This window comes from Amblyraja radiata, chromosome 6, assembly GCF_010909765.2.
Source record: "Amblyraja radiata isolate CabotCenter1 chromosome 6, sAmbRad1.1.pri, whole genome shotgun sequence".
NCBI classification, from domain to species: Eukaryota; Metazoa; Chordata; class Chondrichthyes; order Rajiformes; family Rajidae; genus Amblyraja; species Amblyraja radiata.
In genome coordinates this window covers 89,791,007-89,811,489 of record NC_045961.1, presented here as the reverse complement: position 1 = coordinate 89,811,489, position 20,483 = coordinate 89,791,007, and the positions used below count along the sequence as shown (strand labels likewise).

Genomic DNA, 20,483 nt, shown 5'->3' with positions numbered 1-20,483 from the left:
TTGGTGTGCCTTCTTGGCTTTGCATCGATATGGTTAGTCCGTGACAGATTATTAGTAATATTAACACCAAGGAATTGGAAGCTCTCAACCAATTCCACTTCAGCACCATTGACGCTGATTGGGGCATGTAATCCACCATGCTTTCTGAAGTCAATAACTAGCTCCTTCGTATTGTTCACATTGAGGGAGAGGTTATTGTCCTGCCACCAGATTCCTAAATTCTCTCTTTGTTTCATCATTGTTCATGATTTGGCCCTCTACAGTGGTTATCATATACAAACATGGAGGTGGAGTTAGGGAAAAGTTGGCCGCTCAGTGGTCGGTGCAAAGGGGGCATGGTTGGTGAATGAGAACACATCCTTGTGGGGCGCCAGTGTTGGGAATTATGGTGGTCTTTTTTTCTCTAAACCAGCATATGCAGTTTCTTGTTTCTCCACCAATCTTCAACTTATCCTGGCTAGTGAAAGGTCACTTCTGAAACTAAATATATATATATATACGTTGCACAGAGGATTTCAAATTTCTCTATCTATGGATGGGCATTCCTGACATAAATTACATCTGAGCTTTTAACTTATTCTTAACTTTTTAATTATTCTTAACTTTTCTGCATGGTTATCGGTGGGAATAGGGGTGACTAACATTACAGCAGTGGGTAAAAGTCAAATTATGATCATGTTGAAAAGCAGAGCAGGGATGAGGGGGCAGAATGGCTTATACTTGTTTCTTATGATATTATTCCAAGGCGTTCTTTCCCTCACCACCTCTGTAACACTGATCTCCTGTGAAGCAGCACCTTCTTTTACTCTATTTTGCTTGCAGCTGTTTACCGAGGCCTCAACCCTGATATCACTGTGCGGTATCAGAAAAATATATAAAGTTATATAAGGGGTTGGACAGGCTAGATGCAGGAAGATTGTTCCCGATGTTGGGGAAGTCCAGAACAAGGGGTCACAGTTTAAGGATAAGGGGGAAATCTTTTAGGACCGAGATGAGGAAAACCTTTTTCACACAGAGTGGTGAATCTCTGGAATTCTCTGCCGCAGAAGGTAGTTGAGGCTAGTTCATTGGCTATATTTAAGAGGGAGTTAGATGTGGCCCTTGTGGCTAAAGGGATCAGGGGGTATGGAGAGAAGGCAGGTACAGGATACTGAGTTGAATGATCAGCCATGATCATATTGAATGACGGTGCAGGCTCGAAGGGCCGAATGGCCTACTCCTGCACCTATTTTCTATGTTTCTATGTTATAGATAAAATGATACAAGCTGAAATGTAAAGTTCAGAAAAAATACCAAAAATAGCTCAAATAAAGTTTCATTTTTTTTATTTAACATTTGTACATAATAAATACAAGTTTTAACAGCCAATACACTGCAGGAAACATTGCACATCTGCTTTCTCTGCTTGAAGTACTGACACTATACAATGTATAATGTGGATAGTCGGCCCATGTATAGACAACTAAAATGAACATATAGTTTGACAATTTTAGCACTTCTTAATTTAGAGCAAATATGCAATTTTAAAATAATACTTGAAAAAATATAAAATATGGGCAAACTGGCAAATAATCAATAGGCAAATGAAACAAGAGGGAAAATAATGAAGTATGGATGAATTGGCATCAGCAATAGTCAGATTATAAAAATATGGTCTGTAAACATAAAAGTAAAAAATAACTGCAGAATATGTCAACAAAAGAATTTAATGCTGGGTGCTAACAATATCTAAGTGCAGGTTTAAGAAAATATTTTATTGTTGTACAATTGTTTATTTCAGTTACATTCCTGTTATATTCCTTTACCATTTCAACAATTTTGTGCTTTCCTTGTAAATTTCTCTAAAATTGTCATTTGTTTTTCCTCAGCCTGGCGATGAAACACAAATGTTATATATTACCAAATGAGCTTAAATGTAGGTCTTCACCAGGCTTTGAATTCATCAGTCAAGTTGTATGTAACAAGTGGTTTCTCCATCATGTTACTGAGATGTCAGGATCAACTACTGGCAGGAAAATGCATGTGCTCTGCACTCTGGAATAATGTTGAAATGTCAGCCCAACTCGGGATACTCCAAATAAGCCAAATGGATACAGAGGCACATATTTTGCCACCTTTCTAGATTTAATTTCAACTGCAAGCAGTTGATACACGGGCAGACACAGCCTTCATTAATTTTAAATGGCAAAGCGGAAGATTTTGTGTGATCCTTTCAAATTTTCATTCAGTGGGGGTTTACAGAATTAACAATGTACATGATTACCAATAATAATAATGATTTCAGTAATGACATGCTATTACTTTGCTCAATCCATACCAATTAGATTTGAGAACAGAGGAATGTCTTAAATTGTTTTTTTCTAGACAATTGTACTCTTTGGGGCGTTGTGTGACAGACGTTTTAAAATAACCAGACGATATTTAATCAAAGACCAAAGGAGCGTCAAATCAGACAGGGACAAAGATTAGTTGGAAAATGTAGTTTAATAAACTGCATCAGTCTTCCTCGCAAAATTTACTGGATAATGAAGTGATCATAAAGGTATGTATTTCTCCATTTGGAGCTTTAAATATATGGTGTTTCAAAAGTACATAGAAGGAAAAAAAATCAATTCATATTTTGCAATTCTTTCAAAAATCTTTCTGGTAAGGCAGATTGAGAGATGAGATTCTCTCCACAAGTTTACATCAGTGCTTTCTTTCTTGGCCCACAGGGGATATCTATCCATGGCAGAATCACACAAAAGCACAAGCTTCACCTGGTGGATTACATTGCTGACAAAATGCAGTACACAGTAGTATTGGTGGATGTAAATATTGTCTCAGATGAAAGAGTAACTTGTTCAATACACATTTTCCAGATTGAGAATTGTTTCATGATGAACTGCTTTTTTGATTGCATTCACAAATTACTTTTAGCCCTCAAATTGATGCATATAAAATCAATGCTCAGTTTAGTTGACTTAGTCAAGCCAATCCTTTGGAGATGCTAATATACAACATAAACATTATTTCTACTTACCGTCTTGTAGCAGACATCCTGATCTTAGTTAGCAACCAATTTGTGAGAGTCATTAAGGTCCAAATGTTTTACACTGGAGTTACACCTATCTTTCTGAAATGTCTTATTTTAACTGGTATGGCACCACGTTTGAGCTGGAAAGGGAAACGACATGAACCATTGACTTCTTCAAGCCCATCATCGTACTTTGCATCAAGCAGATAGATAGATGCATACCATTTCCATTCCCTGTCTTCTCTCAACTTCCCCAGTGTAATCAACACTGAACTCAAAAACAGGGCCCTGGATTTGTTTGGGATTGGGCAAAATGTAAGGGATGAAGGGACATAACATATTTAAACTCTACTTACAATGGCAGCTATGAGCCGATCCCATTAATTCTATTTTTCTGAAGTTTTGTCTTTCATACGATAATCAAGACATGATCGAGTTAGAGATATGGTGGATTTCAGTTCAGTATAATATACCTTATGATACTTATTTGGATGCTTACTTCTACATATACACATGTCCCTTAGAATTTGATCCAACTGAAAGAAAAAGAAACAAGAACTAGCAGCTATCCAGGAGATTCTGTAGTAACACGCTGTCAAGTACATTTATTGGTTTAAACAAAGCAAAATGTTTGAATCTTGCTGACCAACACAGCTTGATAAGGAGAAATAATGGAGTTATTGGGTTGAAAAAAATCTGATAACTGCAGAGCAATTCATGATGGGCCGTAAATTAAAATCCTTTGTTGAAATGTTTATTATGGGAAGTTTAAAGTAGCATTAACTAATACTGTAGCATCTTCTGAACACCACAGTTTTGCTTTTTGTTGCAAATCAAGGCATAAAACCGCTGGATAAAGATGAAAGACATAAATCCGATTCCATTTTGGAAATGAAAGTGGTCCAAAACCAAATACTGGAACCAAATAGTGCAACTAAATTAAAAAACAATTGCTAACCTCAGTTTCTCCTCCAGCAATGTTGGTATACAAGATTGACATGAGCACGTTGCACACTAGGAGTGGGGGAAGATAAGAGAATTTGAACAATTGGCAGCCATCAGCTTTGAAAACATCTAATAAACTAGATCATACAAGAATCTACCCTGCAAAAAATTAATTTTTGAGCTACAATATCTCTGCCATATCATTCAAAATCAGCAATCTTCGTGAAAACGTTTGGTAGTTGTTTCTTTAATGTTTCAAGTAGACAGCAAATAAAATGTAACCTTTAGCTTCCAGTCCCGTTTTTCCAGTTTTTTTAGCTTTTAGTACATTCAATATAGTAAATCTGAAAGCCCTGGGTTTGGAATAATAGCACTGTGCATGTAATTCAGAAACCCGAAGAATGTTCTGACAGAAGAATTTAAATAGACGTTATTATTTTAACAGCAGAGATAATGCTTCCTATGTTATTACCGATAAACTTTAAACCTGTCAACCTCATTAAAATGCTACAATTTTCAAGTTATATATTTAATGAATACAGCAACCGTCAAAACCTTAATTGCAATATTGAAGCTGGATAACACCACAATAATGCCTCCCTTCCAGACTGATGCTGGAAATAAATAGTTTGCGGAGTACAATGTCACTTTTTTTTAATGCAAGCATGTCATGATTTATGCAATATGTGGACTATAAAAGATGATTTTAAAAAGCTTTTTTTGAAAAAAAAACTAAGTGGAAAAAAAATGTAACCTCCAGAAAGTAAATCCTTCTGCTGGAAGGAAATTCAGATTCAATGTCACTGGCAACATTTTATAAAGTATCCTATTTCAACATGTCCATAATGAACTTCCTTTCTTGTCTAGAATTGTGGCATAAATATTAGTCAAACAATTATGGAAAACTAAGACTCGCGTTAACATAGAGGCATTTCTTTGTATTCATTCCCTTATTTGTCTGATTATCTTTCTTTGCACTAGAACTACTGAGAGGAACCAGCCCCCTCTTAAAAGAACACATCAGTCCTTACTCAAGACTATTCCCTCAATTCTAGTCCAATCATGCTACTGCACATGACAGCGGAATACATGTATACAGACTGGATTAATACTAAAGGGAGATTTGTTTTACAAATAGATCATCTGTGTGGCTAAATCAACGTGTTAATGAATGTGCACAATAAATGGTCTGAACATTTCCTGTGCCTTTTTAAAAGGAAAAAAAATCACTTCTATCTCCATTATTCAGCTACAAAATAATGACAAGCAATCAACTGCAAGTTTAACCATTCCTATATCTGGCAATGGTAAAGAAATCAACAGATTTGCACTTGAACAGTACCAGAAAAAACACGCCTTTCTGATACAAAACTGTGCCCTGCACAGCACCATAGGCATATAATTACAGAAGTACCAGACTCTGCTGCATTGGATTCAGATGAAGCAGTGTGCTTTGTATATTTTACATAGTAGATCGAAATAAGGCTGGGCCATTGAATGTTGGATTGGCCAACCAATATTCCTCAATTGTACTAGAAAAAAAGGGACAAAAATACTCATGGCCCAATTTAAACAAACAAAGCAGTGGCTATAAAGGCACAAGATATCTGTAAATTAAAGAATTAACATCGACTTTCCTCAAGATCCACACTTCATAAATTCCTTTTAGTTTTTGTCTTCTGCTGCTCCTCAGATTTCATAGTATAAGCACGGCAGAGAATGCAAGGAATCTGAAACCAAAATATTCTGAATAATTCAGTCTCAAATCAGAACACACAAAAGTCATCTATTGGTTACACTAGAGTTATTTCTACTTCCTCTGTCTTTTCTGTTTTTCGACGATGGTGTTGAGTAGGTGGAGGTGGAGCAGCCCGTACCTGCACAAAGAGAACCCCCACTATTAGATCTCAAATAAACATTATATTCTAATAGACAAATCAGCTCTGAAATATATTGTTCCTCTGTAAATGTGTGATGAGCGTTGCAGATCAGGATTAACCAGATTTCAAACCTTAGATTATACCGAATCATTATAGGAGTGCCATTTCAAATTGGTGCTTGTTCTGCAAATGTACACTAATGTCTGTGGGATAAAGACTTTATTTAAGACCCCCGCTTGTTTAAAATTCCACAATGTTAAACTGAAACGTGAAAATAAAAGTACAAATTGACTAATTACATTTATCCACATTGATTCTTAGGATGAAACTCAAATTAAAATTTGTGGCAAACCCTGCTGAAACAAACTTGCATTAGATGAGGAATTTGCGGGTTTGATTTGAAAATCGATGGATAGCAAGGCCTGCTGACACTCACAAACAGGAAGAGTTACTGGAAGTTACGCACAGTTGTGTGCGGCTAAAGACTCCCAGAGGGAGCCACATGTGGCTGAAAGCACCCAGAAGATGCCATGTGCGGCTCAAGGCTCTCGGAGGGCACCGCGGCCTACAGCAGAAGCTGCTGAGCCAATGGCGAAACACAATGCCTGTTTTTTTTTTAGATTTTTTATAACCAAAAATAATTTAATCAATTATTTCCAATAATATTTACAGTACGAAATAAGTCAAACCAAAACCCACCACCATAAAACAAGTCAAACAAATGTGCTAAATAAACTATTATACAACTATATCACCGTCCTTATTGAATGAATAAGTTTATTGGCCAAGTATTCACATACAAGAAATTTGCCTTGGTGCTCCGCCCGCAAGTGACAACATGACATACGGTGACAGTTAGGAATGACACATAAAACATTAAACATTAATAATAAAACATTATCGATTAAACATGTGAATTAAATAAAATACCAGAGCAAAAGGAGGCTACAGATTTTTGGTTATTGAGTAGAGCTACTACTCGTGGGAAAAAGCAGTTTTTATGTCTGGCTGTGGCAGCTTTCACAGTCCGGAGTCGCCTTCCAGAGGGAAGTGATTCAAAGAGTTTGTGGCCAGGATGAGAGGGGTCAGAGATGATCTTACCCGCTCGTTTCCTGGCCCTTGGAGTATACAGTTCATCAATGGAGGGATGGTTGCAGCCAATAACCTTCTCAGCTGATCGGACGATTTGCTGCAGCCTCCGGATGCAGTGCTTGGTGGCTGAGCCAAACCAGACCATGATGGAGAAGGTGAGGACAGACTATACAATGGCCGTGTAGGATTGGACCATCATTGCCTGCGGCAGATTGTGCTTCCTCAGTTGCCGCAGGAAGTACATGCTCTGTTGTGCCTTTTAGACTGTGGAATCGATGGTGGCCCCCCCATTTAAGGTCCTTGGAGATGATGGTTCCCAGGAACTTAAAAGACTCCACAGATGTGACTGTGGTGTTGTTGATGGCGAGTGGGGTGAGGGGAGGAGGAGCTCTACAATCTACAAGTCTACAATCAATTCCACTGTCTTAAGAGCATTGAGCTCCAGGTTGTTGCGATGGCACCAGGGTGCCAGGGGGGTGGATGACTTCCACCCCCCGCGGTGCCTAGTGGTCCCAGAAATCCCCCAGGGTGCCCATGGACAGCGCATAGTCCCTCTTCAATACCACCCAGGCACAGGCGTAACCCCGGAAAAGGGGCAGGCCTAGCAGCAATCTAACCAGGACATCTTTGGCCCTACTCTCTCCCCTACGCTCAGGGTACAATGCCTGGTGGAGTGCGGCCAACCATAAGACCTGGCGCACCATGGCCTGCAGGAGGTAGACGCCGAGCCGGCCCATGAGAGGAGCGTGGCCTGGTAGTGGAGCCGCTGCTCTTCGCCCAAACACCAGAGACCGGGCAGGATAGAGCCGGCGATGATGACAGAAGTGACGGGACAAGAGCGAGGTTGGTAGGAGAGGAGAGGGAACAGGGGTCCGGCCTATCACACCTTCAAGGTCGGCTGCGGGATGCATCCCCGGAGAACAAAGGTGGACGGGCGAGCAGAGGACGTTGGTTGCTAGTCGTCCAAGGTGATGACTGGAGGCCGGCAGCAGCCTGGGGCTTGCCAGAATCTGGCACCCATCATAACATGGAACATGGACTGGACTTGGAAAACGCCGCCAAAACATGGCACCTCTTGCACGCAGGCTCAGTAGACTATTTCAGTGCAATTGCTAATCGGGGATGGTATAACCATACACTACTGGACTGTTTGTAAGAAAATAATCTTACTGTGCATTTGCACTTCGCCAATGTGGCAATAAAACACCATTGGGCCATTGTATAGTCTCAAGAGTATGAGCCTGAGTTAAGCCAGGAGGAGGATGAAATGTGGAGGATATAGAAGTATCCCTCTAAAGCTTTAATGCAGCAAGATCCTAAGAACCAACATATAGGACTAACCGGTCGGATTTTTCCAACTGAAGTTTCTGGGGTGCTTTTCTGTTGTTGTGGATTAGTGGATGCATCTGATGTTAGGCTTTCATGATCTGAAAATTAAATACAGATAGTACATGCTGAAGTTACTTCATTACAACCATATATAGAAAGTTCACATTACTTTGGTAGATTTAAAGGACAAAGGATAAAGGACATTTATTGTTACATACACCAATTGGTGCAGTGAAATTTGAGTTACCATGCAATACACAAATAAGATAAACACAATACTTTAGAATTTAACATAAAACATAAAAATCATCCCCCCACAGCGGAATCAACGTTTCCCACTGTGAGGGAAGGCACCAAAGTTCAGTCCTCTTCCTTGGTTCACTCGTGGTCGGGGCCTATTGAGGCCTCTGCAGTCGCCGCTACGGCGGCCCGATGTTTCAGGCCCTCGAACGGAAGAACACTCTCAGCGGCCCAGCGCCTCCGAATCAGCCGCTTCCTACCGGAGACCGCGGCTCCCGAAGTCCACAAGCCGAGCTGGACTGAGATTCAACGCTGGCGACCTCGGCGAGAGATCCCAGGCTCCGCGATGTTAAAGTCAGCGACGCCCGCGGCTGGAAGCTCCACAGACCACAGCTCTACGGTGTTGAAGTCAACAGTCGCAGCACTCCGGAGCTCCAACACGGCGATTCCCGGTAAGGCATCGCTCGCTCCGCGATGGAATCCAGTGTTGCGCCGCTGCTGAAGCTGAAGCTCTGGCCAGTCTCCGGTAGGAAAGGCGGCGCCAATCCAGGTGGTAGCCTGCGAGGAGGGGTGAAGATGCGGCTCGGAGGATAGACACATCCTCGACCAGGAAGTGACTAAGAAAAACGGTTTCCCCCTCCCCCCACATAAAAAAGACTAAAGACCTCCCAAAAACAAACTTTAAAACAGACTAAAAATAACAAAAAGGATGAGAGGACAGACAGCTGCAGACGAAAATTTGAACTGATTATCTTCCATTTGTAGTATTTCAGTTCCAGAAATTAAGAATATTGTATTAATAATGTGCAGTAAAATGTGCCTGTAATTAAAATGTATTATTATAATATGATGTACATTGAAAGATGCAACATAAGGTTCACAATGATCAACCCTCAATCAGTAGGCAACTTTGAGTAAATAAAGTGTTGCAGAAAGATGCTATAAAGAGACAAACATCCTGCTGGTATCTATCAATGCAACTTCTTGCCCTTACCTGGTGCTGATGGTGATCGAGGGAAACACTGTGACCCTGCCTTGTCTGGGCTGCTGTAAGGGCTGGAAGGGGGCTGATCATACAGTGGTAATGAAAGACTGGGCTGTGGTCTTGACGATGGCGATACCTAGAAATCAAATTTGAATGAAGAAAATGAGAATGCCTGAATATTTATCAATGGGGGATTCGACTCCAGCTTCACAAGGTTTTTCCACAAACTTAACAGGCATAAGTCAACTGTGTATGGGAGCTCTCATCGCTTGCTTGGATGGACATGTACAGATCCAAGACTCAGGAAGCTTGACATTATCCAGAATAATGCAGCCAGCTTGCACAGAACTCTCTCCACCTCCTAAACATGTTCCCCTGCAACATTAACTCAACTGCAATATGCAATATCTACAAGACACACTGCAGCTACCAGTTTACATCGCAAACCCACAAAGTATGCCACCTGAAAGGACAGGAGTAATGGATGCACGAAAGCAACATTAATTTGCAGCTGTACAAGATGCTATTAAGGCCACATTGGATCCCGACCTAAAATGTCGTCTATCCATATTCTCCAGAGATGGTGTCTGATCCGCTGTTTTACTCTAGCACTTCATGTCTTTTTGTGTACGGGAGTCTAAAACTAGAGGGCATAGATTTAAGGGGAGAGGAGAAAAATATAAAAGGGAAGTGAGGGGCAATCTTTTCACACAGAGGGTAGTGTGTACATGGAACGAGCTGCCGTAGGAAGTGGTAGAGGCAGATAGAATTCTGACATTTAAAAGGCACTTAGACAGTTACATGGGAAAGATTTTGATGGATACAAAACATGAGTAAAAATACTCAATTTGTGTCAATTCCTAAATTCCATCCAATTGTTACAAAGTCCACACCAACAGCCATTCATAAAGTTGCTTCTGCCGCTGAAATCTGATGTCCTATCTTGTCATCAACCTATCTTGAATTTAGTTTCATGTGTTAGGGTTATTATGTGTCCATATTCTACTTATGATACAAAGTCACAAAGATAGGCGTTTCCACACCACAACTTCCATGATCATCATTTAATTAACTAAATAATAAACATGAAATAGTTCAAAAGTCTGCTCACTGCGCATAACTGATTGCCAAAAAAATTGTGGGAGCAAGACATTTTTTGATGTTTTGAGAACAAAACATGTTCAGAATTGTGTACAAAACCTTACATCCACACTTTTAATCACAATACACCATAAAGTAACTAAGAATCAGCTTATAATTCAGTAGAGTCAGCTACGAATGCACGATTAAAGCTTTTAAGTCTTGCATTGTTCCATAAACAAGCTAATTGGCAGGAAGCAAAGTTTTGTGTTATTTCCTTCTATTCTACATTTCTGTAGTTTTTTCGGCCTTAAATCAACAAATCATTATAACTGCTGTGGTTATACCTCAGAGAATTTGCTGCTTACAGTTCAAGATTTTTATCACCTTTAAGTATTAACATGCTAATGTACACTACAAATTAACTGCCAATTTAAAAAATGTCACACCCATGCTTCTGAACAGATTAGTCATCTGTTGAGAAATACACAAAAAGTAAATAATCACTCCAAGGAATGTGCCTAAAAATGTGCTCTCATTTGTATAATGCAAATTGAAACAGTTGTTCCTTTAATTTATCAAAGAAATCTGCAGAATAACAAGAGTATGGGATCTTTAGACTCAAGTTGAGCTATTTTCTACTCTAAACATGAGCTAATATTTTTTTAATAAAAGGAACATGACTATATTAGACATGCAAAAAGCTGTACTCCATAGGTCCTTTCATAATGACACTTCCTCTGGACTCATGAAACCTCAAACAGCAGGAAAATAATGAAATGTTCAAATTGGAGCTTTGGTCAGTAGTTATCCAGCAAGTTACCTCCAAGCAGTTATGATTTCTTAATACAATGGTTCTTCCTGCTGTTTAATATGTTCAAATGTAAGCCGGAATGTATTGTTAGACTGCAGTGCTGCAAAGTGGCAGTGAGCAACATTACAATTTGTTCCGCATACTTCTGGTACACATTCAGTGCATACACATGAACACTTATGGCAAGGTGGCATCTGGGACACTTTGCCTCACAAATCCAGCCATGTTTTAAAACTTTAAGAACACTTTATCTCATTTAAACTCTCGAGACCGAACTAAAACAAATGCTTCTTTGCAGAAAGAATGTACGCATAACACACTGATGAAACAGAAGCTGTGTCTACAAGGATTCATGCTATTTTGTCTTGAGTGTGAACAATGTAAGCTTAGCAGAAACATAAATGTTCAAAGAATCCATGACCATACTGATTCAAAGCATCTATCACATCTGAGTAAAACCTGAAAAATTGCATATAGTTGACTTACTTTTGCTAGAAAGGAAATGATAGTTAACTTAAAACTGATGCATCCAAAGTTACAATCACTAGAAATTATAATCATTAAGATGAGGTTCCTTGTTCTCCACTTGTATAGAGGCTTTCCCCATGTGTAATCACCAAATATTATGTCATTTAGAATTTTGCTCAAAGACATTGCATACCGCTACTAAACTCTTGCATACCTGTGCATCTTCAATCCATTGAGCGTCACCATTCTCAGATCCTGCCAGTTCTTCTACTAGTACGGAAGGAAAGACACCAATGCGGCTATTAAATTCACCTTCCCAGAAGCCATCATCCTCTTGATTTTCTTTGTTTAGTATTCTAATGATAGCTCCTTCAGGAAACGAAAGTTCGTCTGCTGTCTGCCCTTCATAATCGTAAAGTGCCTTCACAAAACAAACTGAATCGGAAACAAGTACTTTTTTAATACCAAGAACTTTATGGAAGCTAAATCAAATTTAATATAACTGCTACTTTCTATTTAAAGTAACACCAAGACCAAGTGAGCAGTAATTGACAGACATGCTGGAACAAACTGTTTCTTTTTTTTTTAGGTTTGCAGATTTCACCACTGGAAAGCATTGTAAATATTATAGGAAAAGATAAAGACATTAATAATTCTTCAATCACATCTATTTGTTCTGTTGCTACATCTCTACTTTTCCTTTTGTCACATATACAACTTTACAGTAATTTCCTTCTTCAACCCAGGAACACAGGCAAATGAAGCATCCTTCATGCAATCGGTGAAAACAAGCACAGATGTTCCATAAAACATGTTTGATTAATAGATCTGTGCCAGAATGAGCAAAATTACTAACTGTTATCTGAGTTGGCATTATACCACTACTTTCTAGATTTAAAAAAATGTATGCAAATGGAACCTCATTATCTGCTGCCCAAAAGTTACAAAAAATTGTTCACATGATTGGTAGAGCAGGATCTTAAGTTACTTTGAAAGGATATACATTAGAGTCACACATTAAATTGCAATTAAAAACAAAAGACAACTATCATTTTTTTTGTTAATATCTTCTTTAATTAGTCAAATATTATACGAAAGTATAACAGCTAAATGGAATACTCTATAAACTACTTGAAAGCAAAAATATTGTAAAATGTTGGAAATAAGAATTAAAATCAAAGTTCTGGAATGCTCAGCAGGTCAGGTAGAATTGGTGCAGATTGAAAGAGAGTTAAAATTTCAAGTCAATGACCCTTCAACAGATGTTACTGGATCTGCTGGGTATGTTCAGCACTTTGTTTTTTAACTCTGTAACTTACGACTACGTGACTCATTTTCTAAGGAGGATGAAAATTAAAAAGAAAATTACCGCTGGAATCTCCATTAATGCCACCAGTAACCAACTCAGGCTCTGTAGAATTGCTGGACGAATGAGATCGTGCATCCAAGGAACCCAGTGTTTGGAGCATACCGATTAAACTATTGGAGGTTGGAAACCGTAGGTACTTCTCCGGTACATATCCTACTTGTGCGGCCTTATTCCTTGCCTTCAAATAAAAGATAGCATGAATAAGTGAGTGGGAAGATATTCTATTACATACCATGCTCCAGCTCATCAAATTGTACTGATAAGTTCTGATCCACATTTAAAGTTTGAAACATAAATTAACTCAAAAAATCAGTTATCTCCCTTCATTATGTTGTTTCAAGGTATATAGTTACGTTTCAACAAGATTCATAAATTACATGCTATGATTATACATTAAATTAATCTCAATGGCTTCATTGAACTCATCTTCAATAGAAAAGAATGCTTTACAATGAAAAAAATACTGAGTAGTAAAAGAACTGCTACACAAATGCCATTTGTTAAAAATACAAGTAATGAAAATAAAGCTTGTAATGAAAAAAATCCAAGATTTTAAAAATATATTGAAAGGTATATAATTCAAATGCCACTAACATGGTCAGTATTCATTACCTTGAAATAGTATCTTCACCAAAACACAAGCTATAACATAAAGTTACTCTTACAATTATGCAGCTAAAGGACAAATGAAAATTTGCAGCACTTAAAATGCTGGTATTTGTATGGCATCTTTCACAAACTACATCTCAATGTATTTTAGAGATGTGCACTTGTGCCTTGGGATGGGAGGCATCCAAGACAGAAGCCTTGCCAATGAACACTAAGTGTACATTCAACATACACATGGCAAGTATACCTAAGGTGGTTAAAGTGAAGCTCCAGAGGCAATGGTACTTACATTCCTTCCTAGCCTGCATTTAAACCCATTTAAAAAAAAATTAAAAATGCATCACAAACCTTCACCCAGTCTTCCATGTCTCCATCTTCAATTACTTCCAAGAGTTCATGTTCTTCAATGGTAAGCTCATCAGGCTGGTTAGCCTAAAGTACAACAAAAAGAGAATTATGAAAATAGTAGACATAAAAAGCTGGAGTAACTCAGCGGGTCAGGCAGCATCTCTGGAGAGAAGGAATGGGTGACGTTTCAGGTCGAGACCCTTCTTCAGACTTCGGTTTAAGCCAGCATCTGCAGTTCCTTCCTACACCTTATGCAAATAGTAGGTAGACAGAAAATGCTGGAGTAACTCAGCGGGTGAGGCAGCATCTCTGGAGAGAAGGAACGGGTGCCGTTTCGAGTCGAGACCTTTCTTCAGACTGATGTCAGGGGAGGGGGAGGGATAAAGATAGCATGTAGTCGGAGACAGTAAGACTAGTGGTAGAACTGGGAAGGGGAAAGGGATGGAGAGAGAAAGCAAGGGCTATCTGAAGTTAGAGAAGTCAATGTTCATACCGCTGGGGTATAAACCAGCCAAGCAAAATATGAGGCACTGTTCCTCCAATTTGCAGTGAGCCTCACTCTGACAATGGAGGAGGCCCAGGACAGAAAGATCAGATTGGGAATGGGAGGAGGGGTTGAAGTGCTGAGCCACCGGGAGATCGGGCAGGTTAAGATGGACTGAGTGGAGGTGTTCAGTGAAATGATCGCCGAGTCTGCGCTTGGTCTCGCCGAAGTAGAGATGTTGACACCTGGAACAGCGGATACAGTAGATGAGGTTGGAGGAGGTGCAATATTAAATGGTTTTACGGCAATTACTAATTTTCTTTAACTTGGCTGCCTCCGGTTCATTGCATTTTTCTGAAGGATGAAGATACAGTTCCAAAAATGTGATTTCAGTAAAACGTGGACTGTTAATCTAGGAATTTGAGGAATGTTTATTAACCCATGGTTAGTTGCTGACTGGAACAACGTGCAACAATCTGCCTCACCCAATTAAATGCAAGAACATTTCTTATATTCATTTTATAACTGAAATGGTATATGGATTCAGATCAACTCATTCTTTACCAACTTCAGCTCAAAGATTGACAAGACAAAAATGAAATGAATTAATTTTTTACAATCAAAATGGATTTGAAATAATTAACATCATAGATTAGATGAGCAGATATTTACATCACAATCATACAGAAAGCATGAAATGGTACTGTTTCACAGCGTTGCTGAAGTAAAACACAAAAATGGGGCTTGTATGAAACAAGTTTATGAGTCAGGTTGATCGTTTCAGGAATTTATTTTTAAGCGCTAGTGCTGCGCAAAGTTGCTTTCAACCATGAAGTGGTGAAAATAGTGCAAACAAGTAACAGGACTGAAATTATTTAGGTGTTTTCCGCATGGTCTGTACAAACAAAATGCATAATATCTGAAAATTTACTGCAGTAATGGGAATACTGAAAGCTATATGGTTAATGTGACCTTTAATTATTGTTGACACCTGCTACAAAAGAGGGATAAAGTAAATGAGAAATTTGTCCAAAAGGTGATTATACATTCTAAAGAATCTTTAGATCGAAACAAAAAACAGGAGGCTTTCTATGGTGCATTTGTAAACATTAGTAAAGAATCATTGGCATTTCATCAGTCCTCCGAGAAAGTAGATGCATTGGTGTACTTTCTTGGCTGTATTGTCATTCTGGTTGGATCAGGCCAAATTGTTGGTGATAATTACATCTAGGAACTTGAAGCTTTAGACCATCTCCATTTCAGCACCACTGATGCAGGCTGGCAATGTACTCCATCCTTCCTGCTCGATGAACAATTCCTTCGCTTTGCTGACAATGAGGGGAAGGTCGTTGTCTTAACAACTTAAGAGGTGTAACTTAAACTATTTTCTCTTGCCTGATGTAGGAAGATTACCTTGAATCTACTGGCAACCACTGCTATATAAAGGAAAACAAAGGATAACTTACAAAATTCTTAAGGGGTTGGACAGGCTAGATGCAGGAAGATTGCTCCCGATGTTGGGGAAGTCCAGGACACGGGGTCACAGCTTAAGGATAAGGGGGAAATCCTTTAAAACCGAGATGAGAAGAACTTTTTTCACACAGAGAGTGGTGAATCTCTGGAACTCCCTGCCACAGAGGGTAGTCGAGGCCAGTTCATTGGCTATATTTAAGAGGGAGTTAGATGTGGCCCTTGTGGCTAAGGGGATCAGAGGGTATGGAGAGAAGGCAGGTACGGGATACTGAGTTGGATGATCAGCCATGATCATATTGAATGGCGGTGCAGGCTCGAAGGGCCGAATGGCCTACTCCTGCACCTAATTTCTATGTTTCTATGAAACATCAAAATCACTTTTTAAACAATTCTTTGTATCATCTTTGTGCTGCCGTGAAGAGAGAGTGGACGCTGGCGCGCTTTGGCTGCCGCTGCTCTCTCTTCACACTGTGTTTTTGATTTTCTGTTTTTGGATTGAATTCTGTTTTTAATTTGTGTCTCTGTGATGTCTTTTTTACCTGTTCTATTCCGATTATATGTTTTAATTCCGATTACTATGTAAGGTGTCCTTGAGATGTCTGAAAGGCGCCCATTAAATAAAATTTATTATTATTATTATTATCTTTCCAATCTACTAACCTTGTATGAATAGAGCACTGTGCAAGTAAGAGGATACATTCGCAATGTCCCAGATGGACTTGAACTGCTGTCGTCAAATACATCCATATTGTCCTCAAGTTCCTCACCATCATCCTTTTCAAGATCCAGACTTCCCTGCACGAGGAATTAAAAATTGCAATTATGAATGACAGGCCAGGCCAATGCAAAACTGACGTAATAAAAGGTGCTTGAAATAGCTTAGTATTCACATAGAAACTTAAACCGGTTACCTGATCTATTGAACTGGGGTTCACTATTGATTTTGATCTCACTTTGATTTTAAATTATTTCTGCACCCTTGCCATCCTCGTATCTACTTTAATTTTTCAATATTTGTTTTCAATATCTTTTATGGATAAAAGGGATGCAAGTGATGATTTTAAATCATCTGGTACCTTTTCTAATCAAGCAAGAATTAAAAAAAAATAATGGTAAAATTGCCGACAGTGTGCACTCAATCCTGTTAAAACCCTTAATTTTTCTTGAAACAAGTTCCAGACCAATCATATTTGCGTTTTTAAAAGTAGTACAAGTGATTCCCTTTCACAGAGCTACAAGAGCACTTCAATAACTGACCTTTCTTCTGCCAAGTTGCCGATCAAGGCTACCAGTAAAAGATTGGAGCAAAACCATGTTAATAGAACAGTTACAAAAGGACGAGAGCAGCTATGGAGGTGGCATTGAAGTGGAGAGAATGGACTGAAAGAGCCAGATACAACTCAATGATTTCTAAATGAGACTTTACATTGAGAAAAAAAACTGCCTTGCCTCGGACACTATTCATATTTGAAGTCTTAACTGGCAATTTTATCTCGTACTAACAACAAAATAACTGGTACATTAATTCGTGTTGTACCTGAAATCTTATGTACAAATTGGTTTGCACTTTTGCTACACAAGTGTTTAATTGATTAATTTCTAACTATTTCGAAATGCCCTGAGATTGTGGAAGTTATTTTGAATGAAAATGAGTTTATATTCTATTACAAAAGAAAGCTTAGTTGTTTCTATAGCTATGCTATTGATGATACACATCAACACTCTCCATAGCTAGCTTTGGAAATCAATGAACATTTATTGATAGAACTTGTCACAAAAGACTACAAGCTATAACAATTTTCAAACTGTACTTTGCACAATAAATTTTAAATCTATATTGGAGATGAAATAACACATTCAACATGTGGGACCTTTAATGGCAAGTGTATAACTGAAAATGATTTTTAAGGTGGAACTCTTTATACAAGTTATTTCTGATCAATTATGGCAGCTTAGGCCAACTTCCACACAGCATTCAATAAAACAGACAGGAAAACATCAGTATATGTATGTTTCCAGATTATGATAGATGGAGAACTACAAACATAAGAAACAGAAGCAGATGTGGGCCATTCTGGTACCATGTTCACCTTCTGCCCTTTAATAACATTACAGCTGATCATTTATCAGTGCCATTTATGAACCTTTTGGGCTGGGACCCTTCTGAAGAATCCAGCATTGCAATTCCTTGCATCATCATAGAAGCCTTGTTGATTTGCTGTAATGGTCATAAAGAAAAATACTGCTGAGAGTAGGAGAAATGGTCAAAGTGAGCTGCTTTGTCCTCAGGTTTCTTGTCTACTATTGAAGCTGTACCTATCTTGGCAAGTGGAGAACCTTCAATAATATTTCTGACATGTTTGGCAAGCTGTGAGGAGTCAGGTGTCCTGATGCAGGGTCTCGCCATGAAGCATCACCATGGTTGAGTTCGCTGAGTGGGCCACCTGAGGCCCTGAAGCAGACTGGGGCTCCATTAGATTGGGTGCTGCTTCAAGTGGCTGAGCGCACGGAACGGACACGGCCTGCAGTGGCAAGGAGCTGCAGTAGAGGGCATCGACACATCACCTGGCCAGGACGATTCCTGCAACTCTGACACAGTGCCTCCACCAGGATAACAGGCCTCAATGGCCAAGTTAAGAATCTACCATATTTTTTTAATTTTCAGACTTGAAGTGTACAGAATAGTGCCTAAAATGTGGCAACTCGTGTACAGACTCAATGTGGCCTACTATCTTACACTTTTGTACTTGGTATGATTGTGTAAGATTATTATTGAACTACATTGAACCTTATCTGCACTAACCTCATATTCATCCAGTCCCTTCTGCTTGAATACACCTGGTGACCAAGCCTCCCCAATACCCTGTGGTAAAGAAATCTAGAAAAACATTTCTTCTCATCTCTTTCAAATGGTCAAACCCTTCCTTTGAGTCTGAGATGCCCGGTTCAACACATCCTGGCCAGAGGAAACATTAACTGTACATCAAGTATTTTGTAAACTATACTAACATGACCATTTTGCATATCTTGTACAATGTTCACTACAAGAACATTTTAGATCACACAGCAGACATTGTGTAATTTATAGCATTGGGATTTTTTTTTTTTTTAATGGCCTAATTTAGCATAAGAAGAAATATCCGATGACCATGCAGAAATGATTCCCCATTTACTGGGATTGCAGTCGGAAAGTATGAACTAAGTGGAAAATTCACTGAAATGATTTCTATTACAAGCAGCAAAATCCTTCAAAATAAAACATTCTCCCAAATCAGTTAATATTAAACCAATATAGTTCAGATCAAGGTCCTGTCAGCTGTTTAAATTTTAACTAGATAGCCTTTTGTCTGTGCATTATTGACTTGGACAAAGGCAGCACAAACATCCGAGCCAAAAGATAATGGATTCAAGTCCCACTGCAGAGACGAGTGCAGAAATCACACGTCAGAATAGTACTGAAAGTGTTGTACTTCAAGATGCTGTGTTTCATGTCCAGGGCCCCAACCTCTCTCTGGTGGGTACAAAGAAAGACCCTACTTCACAAAAGAATTAGGGCATTATTCCATCTGTCTCATTCCATAAACATCGCTTGACAAAAAAAAGATCCTAGTCACTATCACTTTGCTTTATGGAATCTTGCAGTGTGCCACCTTATTGTATTTAATCCAATTTTGTGACTGCACTTCAAAAGTATTACTTTCGTTTGGTGTAGCTTTGGGCTAATCAGTAAATTAGAGGTGGTATCCAAATCCAAATACTGGTCTTCATTCAAGAAGGAATTACGTTAGTGGTAAACATTAATTCACTGGTACAGTCCGTACCAGCACAATAAATTACATGAATAATCCACAGAGCTGCCATGCAAGGAGAATATGATAGAGGAGCTCACTCATCTATTATTCATGTGCTTCAATAGTACTGTAATCTCTATCTTGACTCTTCTACTAAATTAGAATTGTACTGCAATTGAATGCAAGGGGGAAAAAAATAAATTCTGTGAGGTTTATTTTTATCAACTAACTTTCCATTCCAGGAGCAAAGTTTCATCTATATAACCTCCCATTGGAACCTTTTGTCAGGCATTCCTTACTAAAATTCCGATCTAATATTAGCAATATGTTTTTTATATTTCAAGGAAATAGATTATATTGTATCTTATGTTGGATTAAATCTAGAATACAAATGACACCTCCACACATTTACAATGCCTGAGCCAGTAATAAATTCATAATAATTTTATGATGCATATACATTTGAATGAATGTGCACTTTTTTTAAATTGGAAGGTATTTACAAACATATAAAGGCAAAACAATATCAATCAAATTGATTTTTAATCATATATAAATAC

At 38.7% G+C, this 20,483-nt stretch overlaps 1 protein-coding gene across 5 annotated transcripts in view; it reads right to left on the bottom strand.

Annotated features, from left to right (window-relative positions):
• Positions 1–1,308: 1,308 nt before the first annotated feature.
• Positions 1,309–20,483, bottom strand: part of fchsd2 (FCH and double SH3 domains 2) — a 207,713-nt gene continuing 188,538 nt past the window's right edge. For all 5 annotated transcript variants that reach the window (XM_033023168.1, XM_033023165.1, XM_033023164.1 and 2 more), the window contains 7 exons: positions 16,793–16,927; positions 14,176–14,259; positions 13,219–13,396; positions 12,064–12,284; positions 9,497–9,623; positions 8,275–8,360; positions 1,309–5,838 (listed from right to left, as the gene is read on the bottom strand). In XM_033023168.1, coding sequence (XP_032879059.1) covers positions 5,755–5,838; positions 8,275–8,360; positions 9,497–9,623; positions 12,064–12,284; positions 13,219–13,396; positions 14,176–14,259; positions 16,793–16,927 — 915 coding nt within the window. In that variant the 3' untranslated portion in view covers positions 1,309–5,754. The remainder of the gene's footprint in view (positions 5,839–8,274; positions 8,361–9,496; positions 9,624–12,063; positions 12,285–13,218; positions 13,397–14,175; positions 14,260–16,792; positions 16,928–20,483) is intronic.